Source organism: Neoarius graeffei, chromosome 6, assembly GCF_027579695.1.
Source record: "Neoarius graeffei isolate fNeoGra1 chromosome 6, fNeoGra1.pri, whole genome shotgun sequence".
Taxonomy (NCBI): Eukaryota; Metazoa; Chordata; class Actinopteri; order Siluriformes; family Ariidae; genus Neoarius; species Neoarius graeffei.
Window position 1 is genome coordinate 2,111,625 of NC_083574.1, and position 19,131 is coordinate 2,130,755.

General features: G+C 41.5%; 1 protein-coding gene across 6 annotated transcripts in view; it reads left to right on the top strand.

Moving 5' to 3' along the window:
• Window positions 1-19,131, top strand: part of tspan4a (tetraspanin 4a) — a 285,374-nt gene that overhangs the window by 61,412 nt on the left and 204,831 nt on the right. For 3 of the 6 annotated variants that reach the window (XM_060923187.1, XM_060923185.1, XM_060923186.1), the window contains one exon: window positions 13,327-13,406. In XM_060923187.1, coding sequence (XP_060779170.1) covers window positions 13,344-13,406 — 63 coding nt within the window. In that variant the 5' untranslated portion in view covers window positions 13,327-13,343. Of the gene's footprint in view, window positions 1-13,094; window positions 13,407-19,131 lie in introns of those variants that run through there. The other 3 variants (XM_060923181.1, XM_060923183.1, XM_060923184.1) reach the window with 1 other exon arrangement.

Below are 19,131 nucleotides of genomic sequence, written 5' to 3' on the forward strand. Positions count from 1 at the left end.
GTATGAAATGACAGTTAAGCAGTGTTAGCTAGCTTGTTAGTGAACTTAGCAACTGACTTAATATTAACTAGCTTGCTAGCGAATCTGGATGCTGTTTTACTTACAAAATATATTATTTAGATAAATGTTAGACAACCTTCTTACAATGTTTACTAATGGTTTTAACCAGACTAAATAAGAATTAGCTAGCTTTTTAGTCAACTTGGCTAATGGATACTATGTGAACTAGCCTGCTAATGACCTAAAGTGACCTAGCTTAAGGAAGCTAGTTTACTAATGAACTTGGATACTAGTTTTAATGTTAACTAGCTTGCTAGTGATCTTGGGTAATGATTTTATGAACATTACACAATAGCTAATATTAGTTAGCTAGCTTGCTAGTGAATGTCTTACTGGATTAATGTTCAGTAGCAAACTTGTCTTTTGCTGTTAATGTTCGGTATCTTGCTAAAAAACTTGAATGTTGTTTTAATTGCAGAGTATAATGGGTTAGTCAGTGTCTCCGTAGTCTTTGCTAATGCTTTTAACCACACAAGATAATATATTTCTAAGGAACCTAGCTACTGTTTTCAGTACCTAATGTAATATTTAACATAATGTTACCGAGCTCGATATTGAACCTGGTTTCTGTTTTAACTGCACAATATAGTAGTTAAGCAATGCTAGCCAGCTAGCTTGCTAATGAACTTCCTTAACATTGTTAACACGAATTAGCCTGCTAGCTACCATGGCTAGTGATCATAACTATACTATATAATACAACCCCAATTCCAAAAAAGTTGGGACAAAGTACAAATTGTAAATAAAAACGGAATGCAATGATGTGGAAGTTTCAAAATTCCATATTTTATTCAGAATAGAACATAGATGACATATCAAATGTTTAAACTGAGAAAATGTATCATTTAAAGAGAAAAATTAGGTGATTTTAAATTTCATGACAACAACACATCTCAAAAAAGTTGGGACAAGGCCATGTTTACCACTGTGAGACATCCCCTTTTCTCTTTACAACAGTCTGTAAACGTCTGGGGACTGAGGAGACAAGTAGCTCAAGTTTAGGGAGAGGAATGTTAACCCATTCTTGTCTAATGTAGGATTCTAGTTGCTCAACTGTCTTAGGTCTTTTTTGTCGTATCTTCCGTTTTATGATGCGCCAAATGTTTTCTATGGGTGAAAGATCTGGACTGCAGGCTGGCCAGTTCAGTACCCGGACCCTTCTTCTATGCAGCCATGATGCTGTAATTGATGCAGTATGTGGTTTGGCATTGTCATGTTGGAAAATGCAAGGTCTTCCCTGAAAGAGACGTCGTCTGGATGGGAGCATATGTTGCTCTAGAACCTGGATATACCTTTCAGCATTGATGGTGTTTTTCCAGATGCGTAAGCTGCCCTTGCCACACACACTAATGCAACCCCATACCATCAGAGATGCAGGCTTCTGAACTGAGCGCTGATAACAACTCGGGTCGTCCTTCTCCTCTTTAGTCCGAATGACACGGCGTCCCTGATTTCCATAAAGAACTTCAAATTTTGATTCGTCTGACCACAGAACAGTTTTCCACTTTGCCACAGTCCATTTTAAATGAGCCTTGGCCCAGAGAAGACGTCTGCGCGTCTGGATCATGTTTAGATATGGCTTCTTCTTTGAACTATAGAGTTTTAGCTGGCAACGGCGGATGGCACGGTGAATTGTGTTCACAGATAATGTTCTCTGGAAATATTCCTGAGCCCATTTTGTGATTTCCAATACAGAAGCATGCCTGTATGTGATGCAGTGCCGTCTAAGGGCCCGAAGATCATGGGCACCCAGTATGGTTTTCCGGCCTTGACCCTTACGCACAGAGATTCTTCCAGATTCTCTGAATCTTTTGATGATATTATGCACTGCAGATGATGATATGTTCAAACTCTTTGCAATTTTACACTGTCGAACTCCTTTCTGATATTGCTCCACTATTTGTCGGCGCAGAATTAGGGGGATTGGTGATCCTCTTCCCATCTTTACTTCTGAGAGCCGCTGCCACTCCAAGATGCCCTTTTTATACCCAGTCATGTTAATGACCTATTGCCAATTGACCTAATGAGTTGCAATTTGGTCCTCCAGCTGTTCCTTTTTTGTACCTTTAACTTTTCCAGCCTCTTATTGCCCCTGTCCCAATTTTTTGAGATGTGTTGCTGTCATGAAATTTCAAATGAGCCAATATTTGGCATGAAATTTCAAAATGTCTCACTTTCGACATTTGATATGTTGTCTATGTACTATTGTGAATACAATATCAGTTTTTGAGATTTGTAAATTATTGCAATCCGTTTTTATTTACAATTTGTACTTTGTCCCAACTATTTTGGAATCGGGGTTGTATTTAATGTTTGCTAGCTTGATAGTGAACCTTGTGAAAGGCTGTAACGTTAACTCGTTGTTACTGATTTTAAATGTTCGCTTGTTCAATGAGTCAGTGTTTAAATTAGTGAATCGTTTTGGTGATGACTGAGATTCACTACTCCCTCATTCAGAGAGTCAGTTTTTAAATCAATGAATGATTCACTTCTCTTTTTATCACGGAATCAGTGTTTACATCAGTGAATCTGCTTGATCATGACTGAGATTGGTTCCTCTCTGGTTCAGAGAGTCAGTTTTTTGTTTTTTTTAAATCAGTGAATGATTCACTTCTCTTTTAATATCTTAGTCAGTGTATGAATCAGTGAATCTTTTTGGTCATGACAGAAATTCGCTCCTCTTTCTTTCAGTGAGTCAGTTTTTAAATCAATGAATGTTTCATTCAATTTTCAATCCCTGAATCAATGTTTAAATCATTGAATAATTTTTGTTCTCAGCGAAATTTGTGGCCCTATTATTCAGTGAGTCAGTGTTTAAATTAGTGAATCTTTCTGGTCATGACTGAGATTTGCTCCTCTTTTATTCAGAGAGTCCTTTTTTTTTTAATCAGTGAATGCTTCACTTTCTTTTGATCTCTGAGTCAGTATTTAAATCAGTGAATCTTTTTGATCATGACAGAGAGTCTTTCTTCTCTCGTTCAGTGAGTCAGTGTTTAAATTAAAGATTTATTTTTGGTCATGACCTGGATTTGTTTCTCTCTTGTTCCGAGAGTGAGTTTTTAAGTAAATGTATGATTCACGCCACTTTTGATCACTGACTCGATGTTTAAACCAGTGAATCTTTTTGGTTATGACAGAGATTCACTCCTCTCTCATCCAGGGAGTCAGAACAAAGAATTCAGTGAATTATTTTGGTCATGACTGAGAAGATGCATGTTTAATGTGATAAGACTTCCAGTGTTTCAGTGCATGTAGTCAGACGGTGTGCTGGTGTAGGTGTGAAAAATAATTCTGCGCATAATTCAGGCTGCACATTTGGGAAAACTGTGTAACTGAACAAATTGGAGTGAATCAGAATGAATCATTTAACTGAATAGTCTGAAATGACTTGAGCCACTGAACGGAATCTGAAATGTAATCTTTACTGTGCACGAGTGTTCTATGTGCTGTGTGTTTTAATGAATCTCATCATTTTCACAGTGGAGATGTAAATAAATTGGGTTACAGTAATGCAAGTCAACAGTCTGAGTAACTGGGGTTTGATCCATCAGATGGCAAGTGCAGTGTGTGGCAATTTAATTCCAATATTGAAGATTGTCCATGTTGTGGCATACTAATGGGAAATCAGTGTTTTACACACACACACACACACACACACACACACACACACGTTTTTGTATTCCGGACAGGTTCTGAAATTTGAACAGCTCAGTATCATCTTCACAGTTCTCAACCTTGCTGAAAAAAACACTCAAATTAGTAAACAGGTTTCTTTTTGGTTTGTAATGGCTCTGTAATGGTTCTGTAAAGGTATTGTAATGGTTCTGTAATGGTTTATAAAGTATTGCAAGGATTCTGTAACGGTTCTATCATGGTATTGTAGTGGTTTATAATGCTATGGTTCTGTAATGGTTTATAATGGTATTGTAATGGTTCTGTAATGGTATTGTGATGGCTTATAATGGTATTGTAATGGTTTATAATGGTATTGTAATGGTTCCCTAATGGTTTTGTAATGGTCTGTAATGGCATTTTAATGGTTCTGTAATGGTATTGTGATGGTATTATGTATTTCCCTATGGGTTAAAAATCACACTGTACAGGATCCAGGTGAAGTATGGTCTGATTCCAGACATATGATGATTTTCATGAACAAATGCTCTACAGAAATCTGATGATCTTTGATGGGAATAGTTTGAGGTCTAATGGTGGTTTAATGGTCTTACTGGATTTCTGTGATACTCAAATCTGTGATGAGTCTTCACTTCAGTGTGTTTGGAAAGAGGCGAGAAATTCGCTCAGACGTCACTTTCACTGTGGTGTTTAGTGAGACACATAATCAGGCAAACATTTATTCAGAAATGACTGAAAAGTATTATCTCTAAAAATACATAACCATTATGGTGGACCTTATATATGCACAAAAAAATTAAATTTGAAAAGTGTTTGTTTGACCCCTCGAACTGTTCCTTTTGGGCATTTTGAGAGAGGAAAAGGTCAGGAAGCGACAGCTGAAAAATAAAACCAATAATCTTGAGCATGGAAGAATGACAGCTGTGGAAAGTATCTCCAGTAATGGGACTCGTGGGGACTCAGGAGACTGAAGGTGAAGAGGAACCAACTGCTGGACCAAGCCAAGAGGAAGCATCTCCAAAGAAACGTGGATGAAAACAAGTGATAACTCCAAGCCTTTCAGCAGCCTTGGACAGAGCAGGACTCCTGATTGTTGGCGAAACAGCAGAAAGTTTAGACCATGATCTCCAGCCCATGGTTTTAAGTCGGTCAAGCATTCGAAGACAATGTCAGAAGCATCAGAAAGACACTGCAACAGAATTCCCAATTATTGTTCACTGGGATGGAAACTCCTCCAAAATCTCACCGATTCAGAAAATGTTAATCTCCTCCTTGTGCTAGTGTCAACAGTGGGCATGGCCAACTGCTTGTAGTGCCAAAAATCCCTTCAGGAACAAAGAAAGTACAAGCTTGAGCAGTTTTTGATGCTCTCGAGGAATGGAAAGTTGAGGAGAAAGTCACAACAAGGTCAAACCCAGGACGACACAAGGGAGCATGTGTGATTCTAGAGCAACTACTGAGTCATGAACTTTTACATATTGGATGCTGGTACCAGATTCTAGAACTTGTAGTAGAAGGGCTGGGTATTGATAAAAATTTTTCGATTCCGGTCCCGATACCTTCATTTCGATACCGGTTCCTGAACGGTACCTTTTTCGATTCCTAATTTATAATATTAATCCTGGAAAAAATGAAAATTTCATTACACATTCTGTTGCACATATTGGAGTATATTTATTCAAGTTATTTCCAGTGCAAAAAGAACACCAACACACACACACACACACACACACACACACACACACACACACACACACACACACACACACACACACACGCCAATGTAATCAACAGTTTTTCTTCAAGAAAATTAACATATCAGCCTTCTCAGAACCACTCATCCGCGGTTACAGCCACATCCCTGACATCTTTCAATTCTGTCTTGACCTTTTCCTTCTCGGCTGCGTACCAGGCAGGTATGCATGTGTTTGCCAGCGTGTCTCTGCTGGGGGGCTGATACCTGGGGTTAAGGGTTCTTATCATCTCCCTAATTGACAAACATTAGACAAAACATCAAAAATAACATAGTTATGTTCTCATTGCTTAAAAACACATCACTTAAAATACATCTAGGTTTAATTTAGATAAAGATAAAGGATTACAGATAAATATAAATGAAGGATTTATTCAATAATATCCTGTACAGCCAACTTACCTAAACCACGGAGTCTCCATTGTAGAAAAAGGCAGCAAACCTTTCACCACAAACTGTGTCACTGCCCTGTGGCACTCGGCTTGTTTTTCTTTGGTCATTTTGGCCTTTTCTGCTAGTGTGACTGGATTTACGGTAGCTGCCTGCCTTTTCCTCCTCACAGGGACCTGGGCAGAAGCTGTGAAGGTTTTATACGTTAAGTTTTTGAGACTAGGGGGAGGTGAATATTTTTTTTAAATAACACTCATGCAGGGCGGCACGGTGGTGTAGTGGTTAGCACTGTCGCCTCACAGCAAGAAGGTCCTGGGTTCGAGCCCCGTGGCCGGCGAGGGCCTTTCTGTGTGGAGTTTGCATGTTCTCCCCGTGTCCGCGTGGGTTTCCTCCGGGTGCTCCGGTTTCCCCCACAGTCCAAAGACATGCAGGTTAGGTTAACTGGTGACTCTAAATTGAGTGTAGGTGTGAATGTGAGTGTGAATGGTTGTCTGTGTCAGCCCTGTGATGACCTGGCGACTTGTCCAGGGTGAACCCCGCCTTTCGCCCGTAGTCAGCTGGGATAGGCTCCAGCTCGCCTGCGACCCTGTAGAAGGATAAAGCGGCTACAGATAATGAGATGAGATGAGATGAACACTCATGCACGCGCGCACACACGTAGGCAGCCTACCCAATGATGGAGCACATTTTAAAAGCTAGCATTTAGATAACTTTTCACTTGGCTAGTTACTGTACATAGCCATTAAACAAAGTTAGGCGCTAATATCTTACTGTACCGTTAGCTATACATAAACTTACAACAACCTAGCTCTTACGGTGAGAAACAAAGCAGTTCAACGGAATTCACGGAACAACTTACCAGATGAAATATCAGACACGACGCTGTGCTCGGTACTTTCAGATGAATCCGAGTCTGGTGGTAAAACGTCCTGCAGAGAATTCGGGGGTGGCGAAGGTGCATAAGTTGGTGTGTGAGAGAAGACGGTGCAACTCTCCGCTCTCAGATTTATTCCATGCACCGTCAAATGCTTTAGGAAATTTGAAGTGTTGCCTGACTTGCAGGTGATGCTCTTGTCGCATATATCGCACCGCGCAGTATTGTTATCGCTCTTGCTAAAATATAACCAAGCTTTCGACTTCAGCATTTTGTAGGCATTCACGACGCAACAAAGTAGTGCCCCCTACAACATGGGAAACATGCTTTTTCATGCACGCGAACGTTTCAGCCAATCACAGGTGGCATTATCGGGTCATAAGCACGCCAGCACGGATCAGAGCCCACTCCACTTTACACGTGATTAACCTCTGGGAACCGAAACGTGGAACCGAAAGGCGAGGCATGTTTCAATACCCAGAAGAACCGTAACATTTCGGTTGGTGCCATGAAGGAACCGAATTTCGGTGCCCAGCCCTATGTAGCAGCAGCATTTACTGAGGCCATGGGTTCCTCATCTTGTCCAGAAGTAGACCTTTTCAAAGGTTTCAAAGGAAGATAGGAATGCATTGATCAGCACGGAAGGAGAAACAGCCAACTGATGACTACAGGGAACTCTTTGAGCTCACCATGATTTTCCTTGGTGTCTGACCATCTCATGGAACATGATTTGCTGCTCCTGGAGCTTTGCATCATGCCCAGTGGATGGAGACATTCAAGGTTTGGATGTTGGAGGTTGTTGGAGATGGTAAATGCTATGCAACAAAAAAGTTTAGCAGATGAAGAGGAGGATCCACCCAAACATGCAACAGCTACTGGAGAGAAATTCACCTGCAAACTTACTTTACAACTCAGAACTCTAGAATGCTAATGAAGAAGCTGAAGCTGCCAGATGGATTCTTGTGATTGCCAGCAACTCAGTGAGACGATCATGCTGGCTTTGAAAGCGTACTTTATCATCAACTCTGGCTGTAACCAATGATCATGCTGAACGGGGAGTTGGACTGGAGGAAGAGTACTCTGGTCTTCTGACCAAAGATGAAGACATTCTGAAGATGAACGCTTCCCTGAAGCTCTTAAGCAGAACTTAACTGGGTAACAATGAGTGGTTGGTCACCATGATACCCCTCCCAATGAGGAGAAGGAGATAATACCCACTTTTAATTCGGGGGGGCAAAATAAAAGTAATGATTCTTCACATTATGTATTTAATGTCTGATATCCCATATGGGCGGTCATGGATTCATTGAGCAAACTTTAAACATTAATATTTTTCAATGAAACTTTATACTGTGTGATTTTGTCTGAAAAGGTGCAGTTCTGAAGGGAGTCAGAACCTTAAAAAAGTAATTAAAAAAAGTAAGGACCATCCTAAATAGCCAGCAAGTTTACTGATTTTCACGGCTGGATAGACTGTTTTCCGACATCTTCAAGACAGAGAAGTTTATGCTTTGTGGTTTCTCAGTAACATGACAAGCTGTGTTTATTATTCTTGAGAATAAAGAGGCTCTGGGGAGGGAATGACTGTTTATAGCTGCTTTAAAGTAAGTGAGAACAGGAACTAACTTATAGGGCTGTGCCGATAGACGATGCCATCGTCCATTGACGATGGTGGTCATCCATCACGATGGAGAGCCACCATCGTGATACCACGCCCCCTCCTGTCATAAACATGCATATATCATCTGGGCCTATTTAACCTAAAAAGTTAGTTTTATGTTAGTTTAGTTAGTTAGTTTTGTCTAATATATAAATATATTATCTCATCTCATCTCATTATCTCTAGCCGCTTTATCCTTCTACAGGGTCGCAGGCAAGCTGGAGCCTATCCCAGCTGACTACGGGCGAAAGGCGGGGTTCACCCTGGACAAGTCGCCAGGTCATCACAGGGCTGACACACAGACACAGACAACCATTCACACTCACATTCACACCTACGCTCAATTTAGAGTCACCAGTTAACCTAACCTGCATGTCTTTGGACTGTGGGGGAAACCGGAGCACCCGGAGGAAACCCACGCGGACACGGGGAGAACATGCAAACTCCACACAGAAAGGCCCTCGCCGGCCCCGGGGCTCGAACCCAGGACCTTCTTGCTGTGAGGCGACAGCGCTAACCACTACACCACCGTGCCGCCTAAATATATTATATAACATATAATTATATATAATACATAATTATATAAATCATTATAAAGTAATATCCTATTACCGCTTGTTCACGTAGGCTATGGTGCAGGGACGTGCTAGTGAACATAACATGTGGTTACACAAATACAGTATGCTACTAATAATACATTTTGACTTCATTTTTTAGCCTACACTATACTTTTAATGTAAAATTTGTCATGTTGTTCAAACAAATAGCCACTATTAACGACTTCAGTCGGGAAATATTGCACCTTCTCAAACGGCAGTGAAGCGCAGACTTCGGCAGAAGTCAAATAACTTTAATCTGGTAAATAGGCCTACTTTCAGACACAAAATGGTCCACTCTAAGCCATAATGTCAAACCAAATGGAAGAATGAAGGTGATTCTGTGAACCGGTATTCGTGAAAAGATACAGCAGGCTGAACAACAAATCAAGTCTAACAGGAACGCACAAGCATGCGCTTAACGGCAGCCTACACAATTAATTTAGGCATTAGGCATTAACCAGGCTTAGGCAGTAACTTTTTATTGTAAAAATGTTACAAAATAAATAGTCATGAACATGATTTTGTAAACATATATTTATTTAAAGATGAACGATCAAGACGAAGAGAACCGGAACGTGCGCAGCACGAAATGCGCTCACAAAGTTTAACGTAGCCAGGCATTAACTTTTTACAGTGAAATTAAAGCTACCAAATATTCATGAAGTCGACTCAGTTAGCAAAGAACAGCGATAAAAAAACGAGAGAGCCTGCGTTAATACAAGAACAAGTAAATAAATAACAATGATAATAATAATCAAAATCAAAATCAAGAAAACGCAGGCAGTCCGAAGCAATTTAACCTAATGGGTTAACAGTGCAGGCAATGGTCACCATGTTTAAATGTCGAGGTTTCTGGCCAAAAATACTAGCATGTTTACTTTGTCTGGTTTTAATGAGCTGCGGATTGGGGTAACTATACTACCCGCGCTGCTGAACACTCGTTCTGATGGAGTACTGGTGGCGCATATGCACAAATATTTACGTGCTAATCTTGCCATTAATGGAAGTCTTTTCTCGTTCCTTTTCCACCACATCAGTGGGTCCTCCCCCCATCAATGACAACTTCCTGCAGGTACATGGTCATTTCTGCCTCAGACTTTTCTTCATCAGTAAGCGTGGATGCTCTGGCTGCTGCTCTCTTCTCAAGCAGGCTGCCCAAAGACCCTCTCTTTTTCTTAGGCACTGCCGCGGCGCAGTCACCTGGTTCCTCCCCTTCATCATGTGACGGACCGGGTGTTGTAGCACCTGACAGCGACGGAACGATCTCTGTCACCATCTCTTCCATCAACTCAGATTTTGTGGCGTGAAGATCAAACATAGAAAATTAGGTAGCCTAAATTTAAAGAGATAGTAGGCTATGGGATATAGTATATATCACAATTCTCAGCGCAATGGGATTTTTTTTTTCTTTACGTGCCAAAGCCTCGGATGAGTATCTAATACTTATAATATTAATAATAATAATAATAATAATAAAAATGTTTTATAATGTGGTATTAAAATCCCCCCCACGATATGATCGTCCATCACAATGTTTGCACTGTAATGGTGACATTAAAAGTAGTCGGCCTTTCGATTTCATAAACTCGGTGAAATTTAGTTCCATCTGAAATGTGGTGATTGTGATCTCTGTTTATTTCTGTAATATCTCACAAAATATCAGGCCATTCTGTGGCTGGGAAGTTATTTAATTTGAGCGGATTAAAGCAAATAATGTGCATGAAATCGCTCGCTTGGCGCAGTCAAGCAGACAGAGGAAGTCCGTGTGCGCATGCGCAGGTTTACCTTCTTCTTCTTCTTCTTTTGGGTTTTATAGCAGCTGGCATCCACAGTGCTGCATTACTGCCATCTACAGGTTTCCCTTTGAGCGTGCACTGACAGTTCCATCATTCTGTCGCTAAACGAACAGCTGATCACACCGAGGTGCTCGCTGAGCGCCAATATTTATTAGTTTGGGCCTGCGTTTCCTTTCCTTCGTATATAACATAACGTCTTTTCTTCTCGCTTTCTTTCCGTTACTGTAGTCGCTCTTTCACGTTTCATTCGCACACTCACGTCCTCCATTTTTCTCTCCTGTTTCAAATTTCTATCCCACAATGCCTTGCATGAACGGGGAAAGCCCACCACGTGATGTGATGCATGATGTAGTATCTTGTATTGGGTCATGGTGAAGCAGGAAAAAATAGTGGAGAATTTCAGGCCACGTGGAGATAAATTCATTAATTGTTCTATTTAAAAAAACTAATAAAATTGGAAGTGTGATTCGAATTCAGTAGCTTTCGGTCACTAAATAAAATAATTGGGTGTCTGGAAAATTCTTTTTATGACCTACACTTGAAAAATCTGAAATGCAGTACAGCTTTCATGGTGTTGTGCTTTATTACCAATAATATAAACATGTGCAATGTGCTACAGTGTAGAATATTCATCCGGAAAGATAAATGTTCATTTGTACCTTTTTCTTATCGTCGTGTTCTATCATTTTCTTCTCATTTGTATTCACTGAGCTAAATGTCATTAGATTTCATCATATATTCTGAAGATCAATTATTTCATGGTTATCGTTTGTTTTGTCTTTTTTTCCAATAAAATTCTCATTTTGAAAAATATATTTTTCTCAAATGTAATTCATAGCAAACATTAAATCCAGTCCAACCCAGGACGATCCTCAGTCATTATTCCAGGATTTCACGGATGTAGTTTTTTGTTTATGGATCTTCGTGTTCATTGAACTGCTGCTCAACAAAATGTCGTTGTGTCTCAACACCGATATTAAAAACATCTCATCTTACTTTTAATCTTATCTTAAAAGGAAATGTGCTTAAATAGAACATAAACCCATGAGAGGATGATAGAGGACAGGAGAAGTGATGCAAGACTCCTGCTCCTTTTTATGGCTGCACAGGAAGGGGAGGGTGGAAGTGACACAGGATTGGCTGTGCCATTCAAGGGGGTGTGGTTAAGGTTTGTGCTGCTTTGTGACACACCCCCTGATATGTGAGGATTTTTTTTTTCACACAGTTTGATGCAGAAAGGGGGCGTGGAAAAAAGAAAAGGAGGCTGAACAGGTCTGTGAGTGGGTGAGAGAGAGAGAGAGAGAGAGGGAGGAAGGAGCTGGAGGCAGTGAGACTGGACTGGAGCATCACTGCTGCAGCGTTTTTCCTGCGTGCTGGAAGGAAAATGATCCAGCTTTCAATTTTTCCATGAAACGCTTCGGAAAGAGAGATTAAAAAAAAAACCAGAGGATCTGTGAATAAGTGAGATTAATTGTCCAGCTGGGATATCCAGATCTTCAAGAGAATCCAGAGTGTGGATTTTTTTTTGTTCTTTGCAGAGAAGGACGAGGGAAAGTGTGGAGAATAAAAGCAGAGGTTAAGCCCAGGTTGAAGGATGGAGACGGAGAACAACCCACGTGGGTCCAGACCCACTTAAAGCTCTGGACACTAAAGTGGAACACAGGATCTCTGTCCTCCTTTCTGGATTCCGGCTGAATGTGAAGTTTAGGTTGTGTTTAGATGAGTGAGACAGGTGATCCACACCTGTCTGTCTCACCTGCCCTGCATCAAACTTTCATTCAGCTTGGATCTGTCAAAGCGGTGGTTTGTCTGACATCTTGGTGTCGGATTAAAGCTCAAGCTCACCTGAGGGACAGGTTTTAGGGATTGTGGAGGTGAAGGAGGATTTGCTGAAGGGTTTGAAAGAAGAAGAGAGTGCATTTGTTTGAAAAGATTTTCAGGAAATAATCTGGAAACACGGCACCCCGCAGAGACTGACGATCTGGAATCCAGCAGATCAGATCTCAGATCTCACCTGAGGTTTAGAGTCTGGAGCTGAAGGTGGATTTATTGGGGGACTCTAAAGAGTGAAGGTGTTAAGATAAGATTTAAGACCTTGATCTCGAGTGAGACCTCGTGTCACTCTTTGGAATTATGTAAACTTTGTGCTGTACCCAGACACACCCACACGTTAACTCGCACATCACTTTGCCACCCAAATCTAAACAAACAAACAAACAAACAAACAAACCAACCTCATTTGTTCCTTGTTTTTTTTCTGAACTCTTGATTTGGCAAAGTGGGGATCGTTTGGCCCTCGGGGGCCTCAGCAGCCTCCTCCAATCTGAAGATGCGCCGTTCGAGCACGGATGAGACCCCGTACCGGCGCAGTCCGTCTGTGGACAGTAAGACCGGTTCGCCCCCATTCTGTTTCGGGAGCGAGCGCGAGCGCCGCGGTGCGCCTTTCGGTTTCAGCTTCCGCACAGCGCCGGGAACAAAGACAGCCAAAGCGGGTTACGCCACAGCGCAGGGCAGGAAGTACGTGGTGTTTTACCTGGACCTCTCCTTCATTTTCCTCCTAGAGCTGCGCCGCTGCAGGATGGCTGAGGGCTGCATGAGGGCCCTGCGCTACGCCATGGTGTTCTTCAACCTGCTCTTCTGGGTGAGTACAGCAAACACATCCGAGTGTGTGTGTGTGTGTGTGTATGAGAGAGAGAGAGAGAGAGAGAGAGAGAGAGAAAGTGAGAGCCCCACCTTGTCAGGACCAGAAAGCTAGTTCTGACAATGTGAAGTTGCTTTTATAAAACTTATATGCAACTTTTGTTGATGACAAAAACATTCAAAACAAATGTGTGTGTGAGAGAGAGAGAGAGATTTGTTGTATTATTACCTGTAACTGCTCAGCTTCATGCCTCTGTGTGTGTGAATGCGTACGTGTGTGTGTGTGTGTGCACATGCGTGATTTTCCCCCTTATTTTCTTTTCCACACATCACTAAACAAGTCATTATGCTTTTAAATCAGTCTCTCTCTCTCTCTCTCTCTCCTGCTTTCTTCAAAGTAAAATTTCCTGAACAGAAAACATGGAGATGAACTAATCCATCGTCCTCGCAGTGCATGTAGCCTTCAGAGGGATTAGGGCGTGTAGGGCGTGTAGGATGTCTGATTGCTGCAGAATTTACCACAGTGAAGACAGATCTATGTAACCGTGACGACCTGACAGTCTGAATACTGGATTAGCGCTGGGTCATGTGAACAACCATGTGACACTGATATCATGATAAATTATACAGTACCATGATACACTTTTCAGAGAGCGAGCAGGTGAATGTTTTTTTTTTTTGTCAGATTTATATGGAGGTTGTTTTTTTTTATCGTAACCAGCAGGTAAACGGATTTAGCCTGGGCCCGCCCATCCTAAGTGTGACGCAACACGAGGGCCTGTTGCGAGCTTAGTCTGGCAAGGCAAGCTATCTCCAGCTCTTCCAAGCTCCCGAAAAATCGGGAGCCAATCAACTTTGGGCATCTCCAACGGCCCTGGGTAGAGGCGTGTTCAAGGCAGTGACGCAGTAGAACTGCGACCGGAATCCATAGATTGTTTACAGAATCTATGCCGGAAGCGCTTCATTCACTAGAAACATTACGAACATGGAGCAGCGGCAAGCCTTTGACACAGCGGTAGATGCTGTATTGAAAGCGTTCAACGGGAAGTTCTCATTGAAAATGGAGCAAAGAGCAGCCCTGGAGGTATTTATCTTCTTCCTGTTACTCAAGCAGTTTCCGTCGCGTCACATACATCAGAGGAAAGAGTGATGTGATTGGTTTAAGCTTCGTCACAGCCTTTTCTGGCTTCGACCAGTAGCAAACTGAGGCATTTCAGGGAGGCGGGTCAACCACGCCTTTGGGAAACGGTTGGGCTTAATATCTTTGCCAGACCAAATGCTCGCAGAGCTTTGAAGTCACGTTAGCCAGACTAAAACGGATTGGATTTTGGAATCGATCCAATCAGGGACAAGGTCACAAGGTTTCTTCATTAGCGTCCTTCCTGTTTGTCGTAAAGAGTCGTTACGTCTGTCTGTATGTTCGTCTGTCATGACGTTACGTCTCTCTGAGATCCTGCATGATGGAAGGATGTTTGAAAGTTTTCGAGGCGTGCAAATGATAAACAGGAAATGCGAGGGACTCTGTTCGTTAGGAACTCCCAGGGGGCGGGGCTTATACAGTTCAGAGAGAGTTTAATTGGACAAACCAACGACTAGTACAGGACGAGTCATCAAGAATAACTCCATTTGTATTTTCTTTTAAATGTAATAATTTGAATGGTTGTCTGTGTCTATGTGTCAGCCCTGTGATGACCTGGCGACTTGTCCAGGGTGAACCCCGCCTTTCGCCCGTAGTCAGCTGGGATAGGATCCAGCTCGCCTGCGACCCTGTAGAACAGGATAAAGCGGCTACAGATAATGAGATGAGATCAAATTAAATTGTTTTTAAATGCAGCAGTACGGCTTTGCTGGCAGTTTGTTTGTAAATCGAAATATTGTGTATCAGAGAATATTTTTATCATCACCTTCCTCCACTCTGTGTGTGTGTGTGTCTATAGACCACTAACATCGATGAGGTTAGATTCTGAACCACTTTGCATCCACACACACACATTCTGTGTGCACAGTGCAGCACGGAGTGTGTCCACACGAGTGTGTAGGCGGCATGTTGCCATTCGCCGGATCTAAGTGGACATTAATCTCAGTGAAGCAGACACCGGCTTCACACAGCAGCTCACATCTGTCTGAGCTCTGTACTGATATTTAGACCCGGATCTTTAAATCCAATGTGTGTGTTCAGATCCACATTAGTGTCTGATTTAATCCAGAAGTGCATTAGAGATTTGTATTCAAATATCAGCTTTTATTCTCTCCACATTCACTGGATATGAGCAATCGTGCGCTCTGATTGGCTACTCTACTACTACGATATCAGCTCATATACCATGAGTAGAAAAAAACAAAATGTCGGAGCGTGTTGCTGAACCAACCGAGGACGAAATAAAAACTCAACTCGAAAACAAAACCCAAAAAATACAAAAAAAGCAACAAAATATGGAATAAAAGTATTTGATGGTAAGAACATATCTTTTAAAAAAATTTCAAGAATTATTATTATCGCATTTTTCACAAATTGCTCCTGTTATTTTGCCGGTTTGTTTACATTCTAAGCGGAAATTATTTTGTCGGACGTTTTGTATAAAGTTTTTATTTATCAAATTTGCAAAAAATAAAAGTAAAAATGCTCTGCTTCTCAAAATCCAGTGAATGTGGAGAGAATAGGGGTGTTCACACGGCACATATTTGCATCGCTGCTGCACCGATGTATTTTGTCGCGATATATCTTACACCGGTGTAAATTTTGTGGAGCGTTCACACGTCACAAACCTGCTTACCAGAGAGAAGCGTGTTAGCACCGGTGCAGCCCCACTTGCGTTCACACGGCAGTTTTTGCGACCGTGCTATACGATAGTAATAATGCGGAAATGAAATATGCGCATGCGTGAAAATGTACTTCCTTTTCCCGGTTGTCATGGCATCACCAAGCGCCGGGAAAACAACGTGGATGAAGACACCAGTGTTGCCAGATACTGCTGACGTTTTCCAGACCAAAATATGTTCAAATCCGCCAAAACGCACTTAAAACTGCCCAATCTGGCAACACTGGAAGACACGCAGTTCTGTTGTTGTTGATATTCGCCATTTTGGAAGCGCAAAATACCAGGATGCAAATTATGCAATGCCCGTATGTAATCAACTCTCCTCACGCGTAGCAAGTCTACCCCTGTAGCGTTCAGACGGCCCATTTTATATCGGTGCTGCCCCGCAAACTAGCATTTACTCCGGAGTAAATTTCTTAAACCACCTCCCGAGCAGGGTTAGATTTGCACCGGTTTAAGCAGCTTTCAGGGGCGACACCGCTATAACTTTGTACCGTGTGAACGCTCTACCGGGGCAGCCCCGGTGCTACACCGGAGTAAAAGTTGCCGTGTGAACACCCCTAATAAAACAGTTATTCCACTCAATCTGGTCGTACATGGATTATAGACAACTCAGTGCTACGCACCTCGTCACCTATCAGCTCATGTACGACTCGATTTCGTGGAATAACTGTTAAATACATTTACACTGCATTCACCAGGATGAGCATTAAACAGACGTTTTATTATTTTATTTGTTATCAGTTCAGCCATGTTAATGCATTCTTTTTTTCTCAAACAATCAGGTATTGTATTTGAACTTCCTGTCTTTCTTTCTCTTATTTCCTTTCTGTGTGTTTTAATATAATTTAGAGCGATTATGCTTCTAATAATAAAATCCACGACTCTGAAGTTGACACTGATAACTCTGTTGGTCATCACTGCCACCTGGCGTGACGGAGTGACCTGAGCTTTGTTTAAATTACAGCCTGTCGTGAGCGAGATGTCTGATTCAGTGTTCCGAGGCTCCTGGGCTGATATGTTCCACTTTCTCCGTGATTAGTAGGAGGAAAAGATCAAAACACGAACACAATAGCGAGCTCTGTAGCTCTGTAGGCGTTTGCTATTAGAGCCTACGGACATGTTTTCACCTCTGAAAAGCCTCCATTACTCAAATTGTGGCTCTGATGATAAGAAGCACTTCACCGAGCAGGGAGCACCATGCTACAATTTTGTCACCTACTCACAGACTCAGATACACACCAACACCTGTCTGAGGACACATTTTATACATATATTTATTAAAAAAGAACCCAGTCACATCAGCATGGTCCAGGAAACTTTCAGAGGTGCAGTGATTTGATAAAAATATCATATCACGATTCTCAAAGGCATTTCTACGGAATACAGATTTGATCCCAATCTGCCAGCAGTGCAGTGAGAGGTGTCGCAAATAATAACAAGAAAAAAATACAGCTATTCAGTTGTGTATTTTATATAAGAAAAATATTTTTATTAAAAAACACCCAATTATTTTTGTTTAGTGACTGAAAGCTACTGATTTTGAATCATGGACTTCCAATTTTATTTTATTTTAATAGAACAATTAATGACTTTATCTCCACGTGGCCCTAAATTCTCTGCTATTTTTTCCTGCTTCACCATGACCCAATACAAGATACTACGTCATGCATCATGTGGTGGGCTTTCCCCGTTCACACAAGGCATTGTGGGAAACAAATTTGAAACAGGAGAGAAAAATGGAGGACGTGAGTGTGCGAATGAAACGTGAAAGAGCAACTACAGTAACGGAAAGAAAGTAAAAAGAAAAGATGTTATGTTCTATACGAAGGAAAGGAAACACAGGACCAAACTAATAAATATTGGCGCTCAGCGAGCACCTCGGTGTGATCAGCTGTTCGTTTAGCGACAGAATGATGGAACTGTCAGTGCACGCTCAAAGGGAAACCTGTAGATGGCAGTAATGCAACACTGTGGATACCAGCTGCCGTAAAACCCAAAAGAAGAAGAAGAAGAAGGTAAACCTGCGCATGCGCACACGGACTTCCTCTGTCTGCTTGACTGCGCCAAGCGAGCGATTTCATGCACATTATTTGCTTTAATCCCCTCAAATTAAATAACTTCCCAGCCACAGAATGGCCTGATATTTTGTGAGATATTACAGAAATAAACATATATCACAATCACCACATTTCAGACGCAACTAAATTTCACCGAGTTTACGAAATCGAAAGGACGTCCAGCTTTAACGTTTTATAATTTTAAAGACTTTAAATAAAAATGTGGGCGGCATGGTGGTGTACAGCGGTCTCAAAAGTAGCCGGTCACCGGCGGCAAATCTCCGGCTATGGCTTGTTATGCCACCGGCTATTGTCAGTCGAGTCACAAAATTTAATATTAAATATTTCTGACAGCAAAAAAAGTTGTGAACGTAAATTACATCCACTATGTCATGTATGTCCGTTGCCGCGTCAACTGTGTTTACATCCTCAACATGAGTGCAGCCATTACTGCCACCTGTGTTGCCAGATTGGGTGGTTTCCCGCCCAATTTGGGCGGTTTTAAGTGCATTTTGGCGGGTTTTGAACATATTTTGGGCTGTAAAACGTCAGCAGTATCTGGCAACATATTTTTTTACTTAATACAAGAAATTAATGGATGCCAACGTTTTTGCCAAAATGGTATTTTATTTTCCATTGTTTAGGCAGCTTCAGCATCATACTGTGAGATTCTGTTCAAATTGTTTTTTTCTTCTATGAAGCCTGAGCCATTTATTTTATTAGTTTATAATTATTGTTTAATTTAGTCTTCAGGAGAGACTGCCTGCACACAGTACTAGTATTAATAGTTTTTTTCTTACATGAAAGCCGAGGCATTTATATTATATTTTAAGGTAACTTCATGTTG